Genomic DNA, 23,751 nt, shown 5'->3' with positions numbered 1-23,751 from the left:
AGTCGTCTTCACCACGTCTAGATGCCTAAATGCATTGAGTTGCTGCCATGTGATTGGCTGATTAGCAATTTGCCAAGCAACTGAACAGGTGGACCTAACAAAGTGTCCGGTGAGTGTAGATTGTACATTCACACAAGTCCCTGTCCTCAAGGAGCTTACAATCTAAAGTCCCTATCTCACATACGAGGGCCATCACTTTCTAAGGGGCAGAGTCAATGGATCACTTGGTCTGTTTAGACTCGAGCCAATTGGCTACCAGCATGTCTTTGGAGGAAACCAGGACAGCCAGAGGAAACCCACATAAGCACAGGAAGAACATGCAAACTCCATGCATATACTGTCCTGGCTGGGATTCGTACCAATGACCTCCGTGCTACAAGGCCAAACCTCGGGGATCATCTTTAGGACTCGGCAAATAAATCTTACTACATCTTCTGTCAGCATCGGGTTTCCCGGCAGTAAATGTTGCTCGTGCCTCACCTGAGTTTCACCCAAGGCTTCTCTGTTTTCGATGGGAAACAAGTTGGATGACGTGGAAAACGTATAGACTGGATCCTTAGGGAAGGTGGTGGTGATCTACAGAGCAGAATAAACGAGGTCAGGATGGACAGATCAACGCCAACAGCAAAACCAAAGCATTAGAACCGGTCATGACGTGTGTGGGAACAAACGATAAATCGGTGATCATGATCAGCCAAGAATGGATTGCCAGGGTGGTCACCCAGACAGGAAGTGATGGTGGATCTCCAGTCCCCACACATATACAGGACGAAGGGGAATACTTACATCGATGATCAAATACTCTACAGGCAGAGGCCGGGCCAGCTGGGTGATTTCATTACCGAACTTGTCCACGTCCTGCAAGGAAGAAACGGCCGACGGTGAAACACAACCTCACATTCCTCCAGAAATATTCACATTTCATTCATCTCACAGCGAGATCTAAGACACGAGATAATGCAGCTTCATATGTATTACCCCCCGTCACGGGTCATACATGTACACGTGGCAGCACAGACGTGGGCTGTAACCACCTGGCAACCGCGCTATAGCTGAATGACGGTTACAGGTTGGTTGTCCACATCTGGGAGGGTGTCATATGAAGTCCTACAGACACAGCTGATCATGTGATGTGGTGAAAGGCCAATCACAGCGCCCTTTTACCTTGAGATCAGTCGTGTCCAATGACAGAGCAGATCGCCGGTAAATGCAGTTGCTGGTTATCGACTGCACTTTCCTCGCACTGTCAGAGGACGGATCGGCACCGATCATCACTGCCCTGATGATCAGTGCCCAGCAGTACCGCCCACAAGTGCCCAGCAATACCGCCCACCTGTGCCCAGCAGTGCCGCCCACAAGTGCACAGCAATACCGCCCACAAGTGCCCAGCAATACCGCCCACCTGTGCCCAGCAGTACCGCCCACCTGTGCCCAGCAGTACCGCCCACCTGTGCCCAGCAGTACCGCCCACCTGTGCCCAGCAATACCGCCCACCTGTGCCCAGCAATACCGCCCACCTGTGCCCAGCAATACCGCCCACCTGTGCCCAGCAATACCGCCCACCTGTGCCTAGCAGTACCGCCCACCTGTGCCTAGCAGTACCGCCCACCTGTGCCTAGCAGTACCGCCCACAAGTGCCTAGCAGTACCGCCCACAAGTGCCTAGCAGTACCGCCCACAAGTGCCCAGCAATACCGCCCACCTGTGCCCAGTAGTGCAGCTTACCAGTGTCCATCAGTGCCTAGTAGAGCCACCTGTGCCCAGCAAAGCCTAGCAGTGCCAAAGGCTTAAAATGCATTCACATACGTAGGAGGCTGTAGTCGCATCAAAACATCCTCGAAGCAACGGAGGATTTCCTCCCCTTCCTGACCTGGCCATTATTTGCGTTACGGTGCTGCGTTACTTTAACTGACAATTGCGCGGTCATGCAACACCATACCCAAATGAAAATCACATATATATACACACACACACACACGTGTGTGATATTGCGCACCCCCTGCTGCAAAACACTTACCCGAAAATGAAATTGGAAATATCCTCCTGCGCTCAATACAGGCAAGGTCCCTAAATCAACAGCTGCTGTCACTTTACCTTAAACCAGTGGTCGGCAAGCCGCGGCTCGCGAGCCACATGCGGCTCTTTACCCACTCTAATGCGGCTCTTCTGTGTGCCGGGCGCCTGCTCCCCTCCCTCCTCTCGGTCGGCCGCTCCCCTGCCTCCTCTCGGTTGGCCGCCCCAAAAGTCCGCGCGGACCTTTTAATCCGGCCCGCGGATGTGGCTGTCAGGATGTGTGTAGGCGGGGCAGCGTGCCGAACGTGAGGGGAGGGGAGCTAGGCTCCTCTCACAGTCCGCCCTGAAGACCCGAACGGCGCGGGAAGACAGCGAGAGGAAAGGTAAGTGAATTGACACGGGGGACTTGGCTTACTAGAAGGGGGGGATAGTACTGTGGGGGATGAAATACTATATGAGGGATGAATTACTATATGGGGGATGAATTACTATATGAGGGATGAATTACTATATGGGGCATGAAATACTATATGAGGGATGAAATACTATATGGGGGATGCATTACTATGTGGGGGATGAAATACTATAGGGGGGATGAATTACTATAGGGGGGATGAATTACTATATGGGGGGATGAAATACTATATGGGGGGATGAAATACTATATGGGGGGATGAAATACTATATGGGGGGATGAAATACTATATGGGGGGATGAAATACTATATGAGGGATGAAATACTATATGGGGGGATGAAATACTATATGGGGGGTTCACATATATGTGGACTCCGGTGCCCCGGGACACACAGGGAAGAAGTCCCAGCACTTCTGAAAACACAGCCGAGGTTCCCAGTACGGTTGCGATTTCCAGTGCGGGCGGCGTGTCATTAGAACTAATGGCACCCGCCTTCGGGTCTGTGTTCCACAGTGTGGGTGGTGCAGCTGCGGGTCGGCATTCCTCTGTGTGGGTGGTGCAGCTGCGGGTCGGCATTCCTCTGTGTGGGTGGTGCAGCTGCGGGTCGGCATTCCTCTGTGTGGGTGGTGCGGCTGCGGGTCGGCATTCCTCTGTGTGGGTGGTGCGGCTGCGGGTCGGCATTCCTCTGTGTGGGTGGTGCGGCTGCGGGTCGGCATTCCTCTGTGCGGGTGGTGCGGTTGCACAGATTTTCATGCGGATCCGTAGCCGCACCACCCGCACAGATGTGAACGCAGCCTGTGACTCGTGTTCTCATTATGACGTCGGCGTCTCTTCTCCCTGATGACAGAACTGACCTTATAGAAGACGTCGGGGACGTACTGCTCGCTGCTCGACTCTTTGGCGTATCCCAGCTCCGGGACATCTCTGCACGGCAGGAGGCACTCATCCCGTACAAGCGCCATACACTGATTGGACACCTGGTACCCCTCAAAGTGCACTTGGTTATCAGGGCCGCCTATTGGAGGAAACAGAGGAGGGAGGAGCTCTAATGTGAATGTCGCCACATTGCAGCGTGAATGCTGACATATTGCATGATAAATGAGGAGGCTTCCCCACACTGTATAGTACTGAGGCCCTGTGGTAGCCTTGATCTGTCCCTTGCGCTCTAATCCTCACGCTGAAACCAATGATGGGGCACTATTCCTCCCACTGACACCAATGATGGGGCACTATTCCTCCCACTGACACCAATGATGGGGCACTATTCCTCCCACTGACACCAGTGATGGGGCACTATTCCTCCCACTGACACCAATGATGGGGCACTATTCCTCCCACTGACACCGATGATGGGGCACTATTCCTCCCACTGACACCAATGATGGGACACTATTCCTCCCACTGACACCAATGATGGGGCACTATTCCTCCCACTGACACCAATGATGGGGCACTATTCCTCCCACTGACACCAATGATGGGGCACTATTCCTCCCACTGACACCAGTGATGGAGCACTATTCCTCCCATTGACACCAGTGATGGGACACTATTCCTCCCACTGACACCAATGATGGGGCACTATTCCTCCCACTGACACCAATGATGGGACACTATTCCTCCCACTGACACCAGTGATGGGGCACTATTCCTCCCACTGATACCAATGATGGGGCGCTATTCCTCCCACTGACACCAATGATGGGGCACTATTCCTCCCACTGACACCAGTGATGGGGCACTATTCCTCCCACTGACACCAGTGATGGGGCACTATTCCTCCCACTGACACCAGTGATGGGGCACTATTCCTCCCACTGACACCAATGATGGGGCACTATTCCTCCCACTGACACCAATGATGGGGCACTATTCCTCCCACTGACACCAATGATGGGGCACTATTCCTCCACTGATACCAATGATGGGGCACTATTCCTCCCACTGACACCAGTGATGGGGCACTATTCCTCCCACTGACACCAGTGATGGGGCACTATTCCTCCCACTGACACCAATGATGGGGCACTATTCCTCCACTGATACCAATGATGGGGCACTATTCCTCCCACTGACACCAGTGATGGGGCACTATTCCTCCCACTGACACCAGTGATGGGGCACTATTCCTCCCACTGACACCAATGATGGGGCACTATTCCTCCCACTGACACCAATGATGGGACACTATTCCTCGCACTGACACCAATGATGGGACACTATTCCTCGCACTGACACCAATGATGGGGCACTATTCCTCCCACTGACACCAATGATGGGGCAATATACCTCCCACTGACACCAATGATGGGACACTATTCCTCCCACTGACACCAATGATGGGGCACTATTCCTCCCACTGACACCAATGATGGGACACTATTCCTCCCACTGACACCAATGATGGGACACTATTCCTCCCACTGACACCAATGATGGGACACTATTCCTCCCACTGACACCAATGATGGGACACTATTCCTCCCACTGACACCAATGATGGGACACTATTCCTCCCACTGACACCAATGATGGGACACTATTCCTGCCACTAACACCAATGATGGGACACTATTCCTGCCACTAACACCAATGATGGGGCACTATTCCTCCCACTGACACCAATGATGGGGCACTATTCCTCCCACTGACACCAATGATGGGACACTATTCCTCCCACTGACACCAATGATGGGACACTATTCCTCCCACTGACACCAATGATGGGGCACTATTCCTCCCACTGACACCAATGATGGGACACTATTCCTCCCACTGACACCAATGATGGGACACTATTCCTCCCACTGACACCAATGATGGGGCACTATTCCTCCCACTGACACCTATGATGGGGCACTATTCCTCCCACTGACACCAATGATGGAGCACTATTCCTCCAACTGACACTAGTGATGGGGCACTATTCCTCCCACTGACACCAATGATGGGGCACTATTCCTCCCACTGACACCAATGATGGGTAATAACATGATGGCTGCCACCTTACCTTTGGTAGATCGATAATAATGTGAAGGCTGCCATATTGCACAGTGGCAGGGTAAGTTGAAGGGGGTCCTCAATTTGAATCCCACCCACAACACTATCTACATGGAGTTTGCATATTTCCCCCCCTGTGCTAGTGTGGGTTTTCTTCGGGTATTCCGGTTTCCTCCCACACTTGCTGGTAGGATAACCGGCTCCTGTCTAAATTGACCCTAGTATGTGTGAATGTGAGTCACGGACCTCAGACTGTATGCTCCTCGGGGGCGGGGCTGGGACTGAATGTAAAGAGCTGTTATATGAACATCAGATGGGTAATAATGTGAAATTCTGCACACGGGATGGCGGACTGCGTTGCTTCATACAGAGGTCACTTACAGTCACTCTGAGCCTCATTTATGATCCCCTGGCACCTCTAGGAGGTTAGGTTGTCGCAGAGTTGGGTCTCAAAAGTGAGGCAATTATTCTTGGTGGAGCCAGAAAGCGGAAAATAAGAGCTAAGCCTGTCACCGTCTTTACCGGCCCTCATTAACCCTTCCAGGTCTCACCGGTTCTAGGCGGTTCCAGAGACAAACCTACCTGTAGCCACTACAGTCACAAACTTCGAGCCAAAGTGTCCGTCCGGTGAGAGGCGGCAAATGTTGGGGTGCTGGTTCTGGAAGAAGCCGGCGGTGATGCACTCTTCTGCGCTCAGGAAATACGCATCCTGTGAAGAGAAAGAGGTTTTTATTGGAGGAGAGGAACCATCGATAAGAGGAGAGGAGCCATCGATAAGAGGAGGGGAGCCATCAATAAGAGGAGGGGAGCCATCAATAAGAGGAGGGGAGCCATCAATAAGAGGAGAGGGGCCATCAATAAGAGGAGAGGGGCCATCAATAAGAGGAGAGGGGCCATAGATAAGAGGAGCCATCAATAAGAGGAGGGGAGCCATCAATAAGAGGAGGGGAGCCATCAATAAGAGGAGGGGAGCCATCAATAAGAGGAGGGGAGCCATCAATAAGAGGAGAGGGGCCATCGATAAGAGGAGGGGAGCCATCAATAAGAGGAGAGGGGCCATCGATAAGAGGAGGGGAGCCATCAATAAGAGGAGGGGAGCCATCAATAAGAGGAGGGGAGCCATCAATAAGAGGAGAGGGGCCATCAATAAGAGGGGAGCCATCAATAAGAGGAGGGGAGCCATCAATAAGAGGAGAGGGGCCATCGATAAGAGGAGGGGAGCCATCAATAAGAGGAGGGGAGCCATCGATAAGAGGAGGGGAGCCATCGATAAGAGGAGGGGAGCCATCGATAAGAGGAGGGGAGCCATCGATAAGAGGAGGGGAGCCATCGATAAGAGGAGGGGAGCCATCGATAAGAGGGGGGAGCCATCGATAAGAGGGGGGGAGCCATCGATAGGAGGGGAGCCATCGATAAGAGGAGGGGAGCCATCAATAAGAGGAGAGGGGCCATCAATAAGAGGAGGGGAGCCATCAATAAGAGGAGGGGAGCCATCAATAAGAGGAGAGGGGCCATCAATAAGAGGAGGGGAGCCATCGATAAGAGGAGGGGAGCCATCAATAAGAGGAGGGGAGCCATCAATATGAGGAGGGGAACCATCAATAAGAGGAGGGGAACCATCAATAAGAGGAGAGGGGCCATCGATAAGAGGAGAGGGGCCATCAATAAGAGGAGGGGAGCCATCAATAAGAGGAGGGGAGCCATCAATAAGAGGAGAGGGGCCATCAATAAGAGGAGGGGAGCCATCAATAAGAGGAGGGGAGCCATCGATAAGAGGAGGGGAGCCATCAATAAGAGGAGGGGAGCCATCAATAAGAGGAGGGGAACCATCAATAAGGGGAGCCATCAACAAGAGGAGGGGGAGCCATCAACAAGAGGAGGGGAGCCATCAACAAGAGGAGGGGAGCCATCAATAAGAGGAGAGGAGCCATCAATAAGAGGAGAGGAGCCATCAATAAGAGGAGGGGAGCCATCAATAAGAGGAGGGGAACCATCAATAAGGGGAGCCATCAATAAGAGGAGAGGAGCCATCAATAAGAGGAGGGGAGCCATCAACAAGAGGAGGGGAGCCATCAATAAGAGGAGGGGAACCATCAATAAGAGGAGGGGAACCATCAATAAGGGGAGCCATCAATAAGAGGAGGGGGAGCCATCAACAAGAGGAGAGAAGCCATCAATAATAGGAGGTGAGCCATCAATAAGAGGAGGGGAGCCATCAATAAGAGGAGGGGAGCCATCAATAAGAGGAGAGGGGCCATCAATAAGAGGAGGGGAGCCATCAATAAGAGGAGGGGAGCCATCAATAAGAGGAGGGGAGCCATCGATAAGAGGAGGGGAGCCATCAATAAGAGGAGGGGAGCCATCGATAAGAGGAGGGGAACCATCAATAAGAGGAGGGGAACCATCAATAAGGGGAGCCATCAACAAGAGGAGGAATGGGAGCCATCAACAAGAGGAGGGGAGCCATCAATAAGAGGAGGGGAGCCATCAATAAGAGGAGAGGAGCCATCAATAAGAGGAGGGGAGCCATCAATAAGAGGAGAGGAGCCATCAATAAGAGGAGGGGAGCCATCAATAAGAGGAGGGGAACCATCAATAAGGGGAGCCATCAATAAGAGGAGAGGAGCCATCAATAAGAGGAGGGGAGCCATCGACAAGAGGAGGGGAGCCATCAATAAGGGGAGGGGAGCCATCAATAAGGGGAGCCATCGATAAGAGGAGGGGAACCATCAATAAGAGGAGGGGGAGCCATCAACAAGAGGAGGGGGAGCCATCAACAAGAGGAGAGAAGCCATCAATAAGAGGAGGGGAGCCATCAATAAGAGGAGGGGAGCCATCAATAAGAGGAGAGGAGCCATCGATAAGAGGAGGGGAGCCATCGATAAGAGGAGGGGAGCCATCGATAAGAGGAGAGGAGCCATCGATAAGAGGAGAGGAGCCATCGATAAGAGGAGAGGAACCATCAATAAGAGGAGAGGAACCATCAATAAGAGGAGGGGAGCCATCAATAAGAGGAGGGGAGCCATCAATAAGAGGAGGGGAGCCATCAATAAGAGGAGAGGAACCATCAATAAGAGGAGAGGAACCATCAATAAGTGGAGGGGAGCCATCAATAAGAGGAGAGGAGCCATCAATAAGGGGAGAGGAGCCATCAATAAGGGGAGAGGAGCCATCAATAAGGGGAGAGGAGCCATCAATAAGGGGAGAGGAGCCATCAATAAGGGGAGAGGAGCCATCAATAAGAGAAGAGGGAGCCATCAATAAGAGGAGGGGAGCCATCAATAAGGGGAGAGGAGCCATCAATAAGGGGAGAGGAGCCATCAATAAGGGGAGAGGAGCCATCAATAAGAGGAGAGGAGCCATCGATAAGGGGAGAGGAGCCATCAATAAGGGGAGGGGAGCCATCAATAAGAGGAGAGGAGCCATCGATAAGGGGAGAGGAGCCATCAATAAGGGGAGGGGAGCCATCAATAGGTGAACCACAATGAGAGCATTGACCGTTTATTGCTCACCTTGTTCCGGCTGTAGCGGACCGTCCCTTTCCTGGTGTCTTCTGATACCAGGTCTGTGAAGATCCAGCCAACCTGCGTGCAATCAGAAGGTAAGGTGGTCTCACAAAACACACTGAAGTACAAATAGTTTCAATTATTCCTCAAAATCCCCCCCCAAAAAAAACACTTTAATTCTTTATATTTACTTCCCAGGAATCTTCAAGAGGGGCTTTCCCAGCTAAGGACGCCCTCCTGACTGCATGCCTCAGCTAAGGGTAGATAGATTCAAGGAGGTAAATGCTACATGAATCATCTCGCAAAAACGACATTAGACAACATAGAGCGCCCAGGCCCAGGGCTACCACTAGGCAAACCAGGCAGCCACCTAGGACACTAGACGCTGGTTTCCCTACCCTCCCCCATTGCTATATCTAGGGGGTGCTTGGGTGAGCTATGCCCCCCCCAGGCTGGTCTTTCCATGGATGTTGTGGCTGACCGCTGAGTGCCCTCCCCCATCCCCCGCACTCACGGCTGTGACAAGGGGAGAGCAGCCTGGAGCAGTGAAGCCTGCAAAGGGGGAATGACAGGAGAGAGGAGGGAGGTGCGGGCTGTGCTCTCCTCTCCTGTCAGAGATCTCCAGGATCGCTTTTACATTGGCATGTTCAGTGTTTGATTCATTCCCTGGATCCATTGGAGGAGAGAGAGGGGCGGGGCAATCAAACTGTGTACAGCCCAATCCAAGAGCAATCCTGTGACATCTGCTGTATGGAGGATCGCTGCACTGACAGGAGAGAACAGCACACACCTCTTGGCTCTCTTTGCAGGCTTCAAGGGGGGGGGTTAAGGAAGAGGATTGGTTCTGGGAGGGGTGATTAGGGGGGATTTATACTAGTAGAGGGGGATGGTGGGGGTTTGTGCTAGTAGGAAGGATTGTGGGGGGGATTTGTGCTATGAAGAGGGATTGGGGGGGGTTGTGCTGGGGGGGGAGTTGGGGGAAGGGGATTCGTGCTAGGGGGGGGATTTGGGGGGAGGGTATTTGTGCACTAGGAGGGGGATTTGGGGGAGGGGATTTGTGCTAGGAAGGGGATTTGGGGGGGGGGGGGTTGGGGGGGAGGGGATTTGTGCTAGGAGGGGTGAAGCAGAACTACAAGTGAAGTTTTGTTTTTTCTTTGGGGGGGGGGGCGAGTAGCCAGTCTTTCCCGGGGGGGGCGGCAAACTATTCTAGAAAAGACGCCGCACAGCATGCGTGCTACATCAAGACAGAACAAGACCTCAGCCTAGGCTCCTCCCAGGCCCCCCCCTTTGACGTGTTTCACCCCACCCACAGGGCTTAGTGTGAGACTGTGGGTGGGGCTCAATGCATCAGTGGGCGTGGTCTGGGAGGAGCCTAGGCTGAGTTTGCTTTTTGTCTTAATGCAGCGCACGGCTGCCAGGAGTCCGGCGTTTTCTGTACATTGCACCCTGTAAAGTATTGCCCCCGTGATCAGCAGACTGGGGGTGCAATGCCTGGATCCTGCAGACTGGGGGTGCAATGCCTGGATCCTGCAGACTGGGGGTGCAATGCCTGGATCCTGCAGACTGGGGGTGCAATGCCTGGATCCTGCAGACTGGGGGTGCAATGCCTGGATCCTGCAGACTGGGGGTGCAATGCCTGGATCCTGCAGACTAGGGGTGCAATGCCTGGATCCTGCAGACTGGGGGTGCAATGCCTGGATCCTGCAGACTGGGGGTGCAATGCCTGGATCCTGCAGACTGTCAGTACCCTGTCTGCCCCGTACCTCTGACATAGGCAGGCAGTTACTGAATGGTCGGGAGAATCCCTGAACTATGAGGACACCCACTAGGGAGGGGCTCCCCCCATCCATCTCCAGTGTGTGGATGGAGATGACTGGATATGGATCATGTACGGCCGGCACCGGAGTCCTTGCCTTTCTCAATCCAAGTTTGGCTGAAATCTCATCCACCACCTTCGCCTTCGGATCATCCAGCAGTTCCAGGCTGTTCTGCGTTCCGATCTGTTGGAGGAAACACAACGTGAGGAGAGGTGCTCCGGGTACAAGTGTCATACATCTGCAGGAGGACAGGAATGGATGTATCTACATAGACACGGGCCCAGGCTACAGGTACGGATGGATATACCAAGCTGAGGGATCCCTGAGGGAGCTGGAAATCACTGTATAGACAGCGCTACTACACCGCTACTACACCCCCTCTACTACACCGCTACTACACCCCCTCTACTACACTGCTACTACACCCCCTCTACTACACCGCTACTATACCACTACTATACCCCCTCTACTACACTGCTACTACACCGCTACTACACTGCTACTACACCGCTACTACACTGCTACTACACCGCTACTACACCCCCTCTACTACACCGCTACTATACCCCCTCTACTACACCGCTACTATACCCCCTCTACTACACCGCTACTATATCCCCTCTACTACACCGCTACTATACCCCCTCTACTACACCGCTACTACACTGCTACTACACCCCCTCTACTACACCGCTACTACACTGCTACTACACCCCCTCTACTACACCGCTACTATACCCCCTCTACTACACCGCTACTACACTGCTACTACACCCCCTCTACTACACCGCTACTACACTGCTACTACACCCCCTCTACTACACCGCTACTACACCCCCTCTACTACACCGCTACTACACCCCCTCTACTACACCGCTACTACACCCCCTCTACTACACTGCTACTACACTGCTACTACACCCCCTCTACTACACCGCTACTACACCCCCTCTACTACACCGCTACTACACCCCCTCTACTACACCGCTACTACACCCCCTCTACACCCCCTCTACTACACCGCTACTATACCCCCTCTACTACACCGCTACTATACCCCCTCTACTACACCGCTACTACACCCCCTCTACTACACCGCTACTATACCCCCTCTACTACACCGCTACTACACCCCCTCTACTACACCGCTACTATACCCCCTCTACTACACCGCTACTATACCCCCTCTACTACACCGCTACTATACCCCCTCTACTACACGCTACTACACCGCTACTATACCCCCTCTACTACACCGCTACTACACCGCTACTACACCCCCTCTACTACACCGCTACAACACCACTACTATACCCCCTCTACTACACCACTACTATACCCCCTCTATTACACCGCTACTATACCCCCTCTACTACACCACTACTATACCCCCTCTACTACACCACTACTATACCCCCTCTACTACACCGCTACTACACCACTACTATACCCCCTCTACTACACCACTACTATACCCCCTCTACTACACCACTACTACACCCCCTCTACTACACCGCTACTACACCACTACTATACCCCCTCTATTACACCGCTACTATACCCCCTCTACTACACCACTACTATACCCCCTCTACTACACCACTACTATACCCCCTCTACTACACCACTACTATACCCCCTCTACTACACCACTACTATACCCCCTCTACTACACCACTACTATACCCCCTCTACTACACCACTACTATACCCCCTCTACTACACCGCTACTATACCCCCTCTACTACACCGCTACTATACCCCCTCTACTACACCGCTACTATACCCCCTCTACTACACCGCTACTATACCCCCTCTACTACTCCGCTATTCCACCACTACTACTACACCGCTACTACAGTGATCTCAGTTAGCTTCCAAATCCTGTGCCGAGAAGGTTCCCTGCTGCATTGTGAACACAGGAGGTCGGCCTCTCGGCACCATTCAGAGAAAGCTTTGCGTTTTATCACTGAATGTGAAGCGATCTCTGATTGGATGATGTACAGAGCGTGACGTCACCGGATGTACGAGGTGTATGGGATGTGCGGGGTGTACGGGGTGTGCGGGGTGTACGGGGTGTGCGGGGTGTACGGGGTGTGCGGGGTGTGCGGGATGTGCGGGGTGTACGGGATGTGCGGGGTGTACGGGGTGTGCGGGGTGTACGGGATGTGCGGGGTGTACGGGATGTGCGGGGTGTGCGGGGTGTACGGGGTGTGCGGGGTGTACGGGATGTACGGGGTGTGCGGGGTGTACGGGATGTGCAGGGTGTGCGGGATGTGCGGGGTGTACGGGATGTGCGGGGTGTACGGGATGTGCGGGGTGTGCGGGGTGTACGGGGTGTGCGGGGTGTACGGGATGTGCGGGGTGTGCGGGGTGTACGGGGTGTGCGGGGTGTACGGGATGTGCGGGGTGTACGAGGTGTACAGGATGTGCGGGGTGTGTGGAGTGTGCGGGGTGTACAGGATGTGCGGGGTGTACGAGGCGTACAGGATGTGTGGGGTGTACGAGGTGTACAGGATGTGTGGGGTGTACGAGGTGTACGGGATGTGTGGGGTGTACGAGGTGTACGGGATGTGTGGGGTGTACGAGGTGTACGGGATGTGTGGGGTGTACGAGGTGTACGGGATGTGTGGGGTGTACGGGATGTGCGGGGTGTACGGGATGTGCGGGGTGTACGGGATGTGCGGGGTGTACGGGATGTGCGGGGTGTACGGGATGTGCGGGGTGTACGGGATGTGCGGGGTGTACGGGATGTCCGGGGTGTACGGGATGTCCGGGGTGTGCGGGGTGTGCGGAGTGTACGGGGTGTGCGTACGGGATGTACGGGGTGTACGGGGTGGGTGTACGGGATGTGTGGGATGTACCAGGTGAGCGGGGTGTTTGGAGCTTGGGCCAGTCCATTCATCACGTGTGACACCCTGAATCCGTGTAACGTGTAACATGTTATGAATGGTGCACGGATCATTGGATGTTTTTTCCTGCAGGGCGGGGCGCTGCCTCTCCCACCTCCCGACTCTTACCTGCGGGGGCTCATAGATGGCGGCCACCTCGGCCCGGATCCCCAGGGGGATGTCCTTGTGCTCGGTGTACCGCCCATACAGGTAGCCGATTCGCTGATTGCCGGTTTTGCGCCAGAAGTCCAGGAAACGATCGGCGATGGTGTGATTCTCAAACATGATGTTGTCCACGTGTCGGTATTTCTAGGAGGAGGAATCAGAACGTCACCAACAGGCAGGAGGAGTTCGGTGTAATCAGAATGAATGCTGATCAATGTCAACGATCTCAGCGTCTACTGAGCAGGAGGGCAAGTTCCTCATGGGCGGGGACATGTATGCTGTCAGTGGTGTCATAAAAGTGCTCTGAAGAGTGAACACTGGAGTGTGGCCTACATCGATGCCCAACTCTCACGGCTACTAACAGTCTCTGCCATCGTTTTGTTCCCGAGCATCATGCAAAAGAACACATCCCTGGCATCCCTTTATACAGGCATGCCCAAGCAACCAATCAACGGTCAGTACAGCTAAAGTCAGCAGCACCCAGTGGCCACTAAGAAGGAGCATGTAAGTCTAAAGGGATGCCAGCAGTGTGTTCTTCCAAAAAAAAAAAAAAAACCTCATTAGAATGCGGTGCAGAAGAGCCACATTCCCGTGCGGCTTCCCATACCGCATTCCGATCACAATGCCCTTGTGATCTGCTGCGGGGGTCAGTTATAATGAACGACACCCAAACGCAGATGGCAAATGCATTGCGTTTCCACACACCTAACCGCATGGCGTTTTTTTATTGGCCAACAGAGAAAAATATCATTTGTTGCTCGGTTTTTTTTCTTCAGCTTTTATTTATTTTATTATGATAATTTATTATTTTATTATGATTAATTTAATAATTATTTTACTGATTTATTTATTATTTTTTGTTAGCGTGATAACAAATGAATAAATAAATGTTAAATACACAAGTAAATAAAAACAATCATAAATACGATGTAATAAATAATTAACCCCTAATCCTTAAATATATATTAAACAAATTATAATTATATTATTAATAATATTAAATAAAAAATAAACACCTAAACCCAAAAAATATATTAATAACAATAATAATAATAAATGTAAAATAAATACACAAAAATAAAAATCATAAATATTTGTAATAATAAATTAATAATAATAACTAATCCATAACCTCAACCCCCAGAATCTGAAAAAAAAAAGTTATAAAATAATAATTTATTATTAACATATTTTTTCTTTGGGGGTTTATTATTATTATTATTATTATTAATAGCAAAATGGCTTCCTTTTATTTTAAGGTTAGGGGTTATTATTTATCATAATTTTTTATGTTTTTATTTTATATGTTTTACATTTATTCATTCATATATTACTATTTTTTATATATATATATATTCATTTGTGCAAAAAATCCCGTAAAACGCACGGTAAAACGTGCCAATCATGCGTTTCTTTTCTATGTAAATAAAAACTCATCAAAATCATGCAAATCTGCCCAATTTGAGCTACAAAATGCTGGCCTCCCTCTTCCATCCCCAGTCAGCCCCCTCCGCCTCGCTCTCCCCCCACAGACGATGGGCTGGGCCGAGCTCCTCCTACTCCCAGGCAGCGCTCACCAATCAGCGGAGGCTACTTCCTCCTTCGTCTGCTCGGCTCCGGCCTGTGTGTGTCCTGCAGACTGGGCAGCCACCGTCCCCTCGCACATCGGATCCCGTGTAGCGGTGACTGCTGCAAGCAAACCTGCAAAAATGACGGCGCCTGCCGGGGGTGATGCCGAACCCCCTAAAAAAAATGCCGCCCTAGGCAAATGCCTTGCTTGCCTCACAGTAGATACGCCCCCTAAGTGTGGGTGTGGCCCCCCTAAGTGTGGGTGTGGCCCCCCCTGCGAGGGATCAGTTTACATTTTCCTGTAGCCGGGCTTTAACTCCCAAGCTGTGCAGTGCTCTGGTCAGTCCTCGGTCGCTGTTCAGTGGGCTCCTATGCGGGGACGTATTTAGCACAAGGCGAACAAGGCATTTGCCTAGGGCGGCATTTTTCAGGGGGGCAGCAGCATTTTTTCAGGGGGGCAGCACTGTCCCTCGAAAGAAGGAAAGGAAGAAGGGACACACGCAGCACGGGGATCAGGTGGGATCTGAGAGGGGCTGCTTGATAGTGTATGCAGGAGCATGACTCTCGTTCCCGGGGATGTCTGGAGCTGTGAAGGGGAGGATCTTCTGTCTTGTCGGGGGTGTTTTTGGCCAATGGGGAGAGACATTTTTGTGTTGCCTGGGGCAGCACGACACCTAAATACACGGCCGCTCCTGTGGCCTTCCATACGTCTCACCTGTCGGTTGAGGGTGATGGCGCTGGGCTGGCATTTGGTACAGATGCCCTCTGGCCACGGTGGATGCCCTTCACAGCCAGATTTTATCTTGCAGCTGATATTTTCCAAGGCCACAAATTTCCCTCTGAAAAGAGTTCGGAGAACACAGATCAGTCATAAGAATGGTTCTAGTGAAGGTGAGTGGGTTGCAAAAAAACAAAAAAACAAAAAAAAAAAAAAGCAAAAAAAAAACAAAAAAAAAAAGAAAACGAAAACAAAACAAAAACCGAAAAAAAAAACAAAACAAAAAAAGAACAAAAGACCGAAAACAAAAACCAAAAAAAAACTAAAAAAGAACAAAAAAAAAACAAAGGAAAAAAACAAAAAACGAAAACAAAAAAAGAAAAACCAAAAAAAACTAAAAAAGAACAAAAAAAAACAAAGGAAAAAAACAAAAAATGAAAACAAAAAAAGAAAAACCAAAAAAAAACTAAAAAAGAACAAAAAAAAAAAACAAAAGGAAAAAAACAAAAAACGAAAACAAAAAAAGAAAAACCAAAAAAAAAAAAAAACAAAAACCAAAAAGAACAAAAAAAAGAGCGGAAAAAAACCCCCAAAAAAACAACCGATATACAAAACTGTACAGAGTCCGGAATCCCCCCCCCCGGGGACTGCAGGGGGTTCGGTACAGATCTCAGCGAGTACACAAGGCCCGCCTCCTGAAGCTGCCCCCCGCCCCTCCCTAATTGTTGCATATAAGTCATTGTGGGGACAAGTAACATGCCCACCGTTCTGCCACTTCCTGGACTGTGCCTAGGTGAGGGTGATGTCATCGTCCTTCCAGCCGGATCTCAGGAGGCGTTGAGGAGCCCGAATGTCACGGCAAGACGACCCCGCACTGTGCACCGCCATGCCTCTTACCCAGCATTCCTAGGGGCGGTGTCAGTCGCAGGAGGAGCACCGCAGAGGTCGGGGAAAGAGGAGTATATCCCACTTGCTGACCTCCCCCGCCCATGGGGGGCCAGTCCAGGCACAGCGACATACCTGCCTGTTTCCAGACACAGGGTGGGCCTCCCCCGCCTACTCCCGCTGTGATTGGATTCTGTCAGCAGGTCCCAGCCAATGATTCACAGCCAGGACCTGCTGATCAGCCAATCACAGCCCTCAGCTTTGTGCTGACAATCAATACAGGGCTCTGTCCAGAGGGGACGATCGCTTTCTTCTCCCTGCCTTGCCCTGTATTGTATGTAGCCTATGCAGAGAACAGAGCTATGGGAGGGGCCTGGCAGGCTCCACCCACTACAGGCTGCCTGTAGAAAACTACAGGAGGGGGCGGAGACGAGACCAGTCATCCTGCACACGGACAGAGAGCAGCAGTGAGCGGTCTTTCTTGCAGGAGGTTCCTTCACGGGGGAGGAGTACCGGATGGCGGCACGGATCTGTACACAATGGACACCAAGCCCAGAGTCCAGCTTTATACGTCTTTCAGAGAAGACGGGTCATGAATACACGAGGACACGCCTCGTCTGGACAGAACATGTAATGCACATGTATGAGCGATCCTTACTTGTCAGCCCCGCCTGTCAGCTTCCGGATGTACGCATGGAAGGACATGTGTTTGACTGGAGGCTCCAGATGGTTCAGATAATCCTCATCGAATGGCTGCAAAACAGAAAGATCGTATGAGAGGGCCGAGCAGAGACATCCATGTACATACAGAGAGGGCCGAGCAGAGACATCCATGTACATACAGAGAGGGCCGAGCAGAGACATCCATGTACATACAGAGAGGGCCGAGCAGAGACATCCACGTACATACAGAGGGGGCCGAGCAGAGACATCCATGTACATACAGAGAGGGCCGAGCAGAGACCGCCACGTACATACAGAGAGGGCCGAGCAGAGACATCCATGTACATACAGAGAGGGCCGAGCAGAGACATCCATGTACATACAGAGAGGGCCGAGCAGAGACCGCCATGTACATACAGAGAGGGCCGAGCAGAGACATCCATGTACATACAGAGAGGGCCGAGCAGAGACATCCATGTACATAGAGGGCCGAGCAGAGACATCCATGTACATACAGAGAGGGCCGAGCAGAGACATCCATGTACATACAGAGAGGGCCGAGCAGAGACATCCATGTACATACAGAGAGGGCCGAGCAGAGACATCCATGTACATACAGAGAGGGCCGAGCAGAGACATCCATGTACATACAGAGAGGGCCGAGCAGAGACATCCATGTACATACAGAGAGGGCCGAGCAGAGACATCCATGTACATACAGAGAGGGCCGAGCAGAGACCGCCACGTACATACAGAGAGGGCCGAGCAGAGACCGCCACGTACATACAGAGAGGGCCGAGCAGAGACATCCATGTACATACAGAGAGGGCCGAGCAGAGACATCCATGTACATACAGAGAGGGCCGAGCAGAGACATCCATGTACATACAGAGAGGGCCGAGCAGAGACATCCATGTACATAGAGGGCCGAGCAGAGACATCCATGTACATACAGAGAGGGCCGAGCAGAGACCGCCACGTACATACAGAGAGGGCCGAGCAGAGACCGCCACGTACATACAGAGAGGGCCGAGCAGAGACATCCATGTACATAGAGGGCCGAGCAGAGACCGCCACGTACATACAGAGAGGGCCGAGCAGAGACATCCATGTACATAGAGGGCCGAGCAGAGACATCCATGTACATACAGAGAGGGCCGAGCAGAGACATCCATGTACATAGAGGGCCGAGCAGAGACATCCATGTACATACAGAGAGGGCCGAGCAGAGACATCCATGTACATACAGAGAGGGCCGAGCAGAGACCGCCACGTACATACAGAGAGGGCCGAGCAGAGACATCCACGTACATACAGAGGGGGCCGAGCAGAGACATCCATGTACATACAGAGGGGGCCGAGCAGAGACCGCCACGTACATACAGAGAGGGCCGAGCAGAGACATCCATGTACATACAGAGAGGGCCGAGCAGAGACATCCATGTACATACAGAGAAGGCCGAGCAGAGACATCCATGTACATACAGAGAGGGCCGAGCAGAGACATCCATGTACATACAGAGAGGGCCGAGCAGAGACATCCATGTACATACAGAGAGGGCCGAGCAGAGACATCCATGTACATACAGAGAGGGCCGAGCAGAGACATCCATGTACATAGAGGGCCGAGCAGAGACATCCATGTACATACAGAGAGGGCCGAGCAGAGACATCCATGTACATACAGAGAGGGCCGAACAGAGACATCCATGTACATAGAGGGCCGAGCAGAGACATCCATGTACATACAGAGAGGGCCGAGCAGAGACATCCATGTACATAGAGGGCCGAGCAGAGACATCCATGTACATACAGAGAGGGCCGAGCAGAGACATCCATGTACATACAGAGAGGGCCGAGCAGAGACATCCATGTACATACAGAGAGGGCCGAGCAGAGACATCCATGTACATACAGAGAGGGCCGAGCAGAGACATCCATGTACATAGAGGGCCGAGCAGAGACATCCATGTACATACAGAGAGGGCCGAGCAGAGACATCCATGTACATACAGAGGGGGCCGAGCAGAGACATCCATGTACATACAGAGAGGGCCGAGCAGAGACATCCATGTACATACAGAGAGGGCCGAGCAGAGACCGCCACGTACATACAGAGAGGGCCGAGCAGAGACATCCACGTACATACAGAGAGGGCCGAGCAGAGACATCCACGTACATACAGAGAGGGCCGAGCAGAGACCGCCACGTACATACAGAGAGGGCCGAGCAGAGACATCCACGTACATACAGAGAGGGCCGAGCAGAGACATCCACGTACATACAGAGAGGGCCGAGCAGAGACATCCACGTACATACAGAGAGGGCCGAGCAGAGACATCCACGTACATACAGAGAGGGCCGAGCAGAGACCGCCACGTACATACAGAGAGGGCCGAGCAGAGACATCCATGTACATACAGAGGGGGCCGAGCAGAGACATCCATGTACATACAGAGAGGGCCGAGCAGAGACATCCATGTACATACAGAGAGGGCCGAGCAGAGACATCTATGTACATACAGAGAGGGCCGAGCAGAGACCGCCACGTACATACAGAGAGGGCCGAGCAGAGACATCCACGTACATACAGAGAGGGCCGAGCAGAGACATCCACGTACATACAGAGAGGGCCGAGCAGAGACATCCACGTACATACAGAGAGGGCCGAGCAGAGACATCCACGTACATACAGAGAGGGCCGAGCAGAGACCGCCACGTACATACAGAGAGGGCCGAGCAGAGACATCCATGTACATACAGAGAGGGCCGAGCAGAGACATCCATGTACATACAGAGAGGGGCCGAGCAGAGACATCCATGTACATACAGAGAGGGCCGAGCAGAGACATCCATGTACATACAGAGAGGGCCGAGCAGAGACCGCCATGTACATACAGAGAGGGCCGAGCAGAGACCGCCATGTACATACAGAGAGGGCCGAGCAGAGACCGCCATGTACATACAGAGAGGGCCGAGCAGAGACCGCCATGTACATACAGAGAGGGCCGAGCAGAGACATCCATGTACATACAGAGAGGGCCGAGCAGAGACATCCATGTACATACAGAGAGGGCCGAGCAGAGACATCCATGTACATACAGAGAGGGCCGAGCAGAGACCGCCATGTACATACAGAGAGGGCCGAGCAGAGACCGCCATGTACATACAGAGGGGGCCGAGCAGAGACATCCATGTACATACAGAGAGGGCCGAGCAGAGACATCCATGTACATACAGAGAGGGCCGAGCAGAGACATCCATGTACATACAGAGAGGGCCGAGCAGAGACATCCATGTACTACAGAGGGGGCCGAGCAGAGACATCCATGTACATACAGAGAGGGCCGAGCAGAGACATCCACGTACATACAGAGAGGGCCGAGCAGAGACCGCCACGTACATACAGAGAGGGCCGAGCAGAGACATCCACGTACATACAGAGAGGGCCGAGCAGAGACATCCACGTACATACAGAGAGGGCCGAGCAGAGACATCCACGTACATACAGAGAGGGCCGAGCAGAGGACATCCACGTACATACAGAGAGGGCCGAGCAGAGACATCCACGTACATACAGAGAGGGCCGAGCAGAGACATCCATGTACATACAGAGAGGGCCGAGCAGAGACATCCATGTACATACAGAGAGGGCCGAGCAGAGACATCCATGTACATACAGAGAGGGCCGAGCAGAGACCGCCATGTACATACAGAGAGGGCCAAGCAGAGACCGCCATGTACATACAGAGAGGGCCGAGCAGAGACCGCCATGTACATACAGAGAGGGCCGAGCAGAGACCGCCATGTACATACAGAGAGGGCCGAGCAGAGACCGCCATGTACATACAGAAGAGGGCCGAGCAGAGACCGCCATGTACATACAGAGAGGGCCGAGCAGAGACATCCATGTACATACAGAGAGGGCCGAGCAGAGACATCCATGTACATACAGAGAGGGCCGAGCAGAGACCGCCATGTACATACAGAGAGGGCCGAGCAGAGACCGCCATGTACATACAGAGAGGGCCGAGCAGAGACATCCATGTACATACAGAGAGGGCCGAGCAGAGACATCCACGTACATACAGAGAGGGCCGAGCAGAGACATCCATGTACATACAGAGAGGGCCGAGCAGAGACATCCACGTACATACAGAGAGGGCCGAGCAGAGACCGCCACGTACATACAGAGAGGGCCGAGCAGAGACATCCATGTACATACAGAGAGGGCCGAGCAGAGACATCCACGTACATACAGAGAGGGCCGAGCAGAGACATCCACGTACATACAGAGAGGGCCGAGCAGAGACATCCACGTACATACAGAGAGGGCCGAGCAGAGACCGCCACGTACATACAGAGAGGGCCGAGCAGAGACATCCATGTACATACAGAGAGGGCCGAGCAGAGACATCCATGTACATACAGAGAGGGCCGAGCAGAGACATCTATGTACATACAGAGAGGGCCGAGCAGAGACCGCCATGTACATACAGAGAGGGCCGAGCAGAGATCGCCATGTACATACAGAGAACATATGCACACCCAGTGTCATTCATGGTACTTACCTCCAAGGGGACGCAGTGCACACATTTTCCCAGAGGGCCGTGCCGACACCTACAACGGAGAACAGACAAATACAATCAGGAGGGTGGAGCTAAGGAAGAACTCCACCCAAAGACACACACACAGCCTCCCTGTCAGCTCAGCACACTGCACAGCAATCCTGATCAGTGTGCTTACAGCAAAGAACACCCCACCCCCTAGTAACACACTCCCCGCCCCCTAGTAACACACCCTACCCCCTAGTAACACACAACCCCCCCCCCCCGCCCACCAGTAACACACTCCCAGCACACAGGTAACCCTTTGATTGCCCCAGATGTTAACCCCTCCCTGCCCAGTGTCATTAGTACAGTGTCAGGGTTTTTTTTTAGCACTGATCACTGTATTGGTGTCACTGGGGTGTCACCAAGTCAGTCCCCCCCCCCAGTGTCAGAATGCCTGCCACAGTCCCACTATAAGTCGCTGATCGCCACCATTACTAGTATTAAAAAAAATAAATAAATCCCTGTATCTATCCCGCCATTTGCAGACACAATAACTTTCACATCAACTAATCAATTTCCACATATCGGGATTTCTCAGCAAAGACACGGAGCGGGAGGCACGGAGCGGGAGACACGGAAGACACAGAGTTGGAGACACGAAGCGGGAGACACGGAGCGGGAGACACGGAACGGGAGACATGGAAGACACAGAGTGGGAGACACGAAGTGGGAGACACAGAAGACACAGAGTGGGAGACACGAAGCGGGAGACACGGAAGACACAGAGTGGGAGACATGAAGCGGGAGACACGGAAGACACAGAGTGGGAGACATGAAGCGGGAGACACGGAAGACACAGAGCGGGAGACACGGAAGACACAGAGTGGGAGACACGGAAGACACAGAGTGGGAGACACGGAAGACACAGAGTGGGAGACATGAAGCGGGAGACACGGAAGACACAGAGTGGGAGACATGAAGCGGGAGACACGGAAGACACAGAGCGGGAGACACGGAAGACACAGAGTGGGAGACACGAAGCGGGAGACACGGAAGACACAGAGTGGGAGACATGAAGCGGGAGACACGGAAGACACAGAGCGGGAGACACGGAAGACACAGAGTGGGAGACACGAAGCGGGAGACACGGAAGACACAGAGTGGGAGACACGAAGCGGGAGACACGGAAGACACAGAGTGGAAAACACGAAGCAGGAGACACGGAGCGGGAGACAAGGAAGACACGGAGCGTGAGACAAGGAAGACACGGAGTGGGAGACAAGGAAGACACGGAGCGGGAGACACAGAAGACACGGAGCGGGAGACACGGAAGACATGGAAGACACGGAGCGGGAGACACAGAAGACACGGAGCGGGAGACACGGAAGACACGGAGCGGGAGACACGGAAGACACGGAGCGGGAGACATTTTGGCCGAAATTGATGACGAAATTTGATTTAAATTTTTTTACTGTTTAATAGGAAAAAGTCCAAAATATTGTTTTATAACTTAAAATTGTCGCACATTGCTTACAGCACAAAAAACCGCACAAAT

The 23,751-nt window shown here is 52.5% G+C and overlaps 1 protein-coding gene across 1 annotated transcript in view; it reads right to left on the bottom strand.

Moving 5' to 3' along the window:
- The window catches only part of LOC149427408 (nuclear protein localization protein 4 homolog), a gene marked incomplete at its 3' end in the record, with an annotated part of 33,171 nt that extends 10,832 nt beyond the window's left edge, over nucleotides 1–22,339 (bottom strand). Inside the window, exons 1-10 of the mRNA XM_089668072.1 lie at nucleotides 22,215–22,339; nucleotides 17,639–17,733; nucleotides 16,093–16,216; nucleotides 13,773–13,952; nucleotides 10,849–10,935; nucleotides 8,942–9,013; nucleotides 6,012–6,138; nucleotides 3,284–3,444; nucleotides 787–858; nucleotides 481–576 (exon numbers count right to left, since the gene is read on the bottom strand). Coding sequence (XP_089524198.1) covers nucleotides 481–576; nucleotides 787–858; nucleotides 3,284–3,444; nucleotides 6,012–6,138; nucleotides 8,942–9,013; nucleotides 10,849–10,935; nucleotides 13,773–13,952; nucleotides 16,093–16,216; nucleotides 17,639–17,685 — 966 coding nt within the window. The remainder of the gene's footprint in view (nucleotides 1–480; nucleotides 577–786; nucleotides 859–3,283; nucleotides 3,445–6,011; nucleotides 6,139–8,941; nucleotides 9,014–10,848; nucleotides 10,936–13,772; nucleotides 13,953–16,092; nucleotides 16,217–17,638; nucleotides 17,734–22,214) is intronic.
- Nucleotides 22,340–23,751: the final 1,412 nt, after the last annotated feature.

The sequence above is a fragment of the Staurois parvus genome, unplaced genomic scaffold (genome assembly GCF_062004578.1).
Source record: "Staurois parvus isolate SC_StPar_1 unplaced genomic scaffold, SC_StPar_1.0 ptg003793l, whole genome shotgun sequence".
NCBI classification, from domain to species: Eukaryota; Metazoa; Chordata; class Amphibia; order Anura; family Ranidae; genus Staurois; species Staurois parvus.
This window is presented reverse-complemented; position numbering and strand designations above follow the sequence as displayed.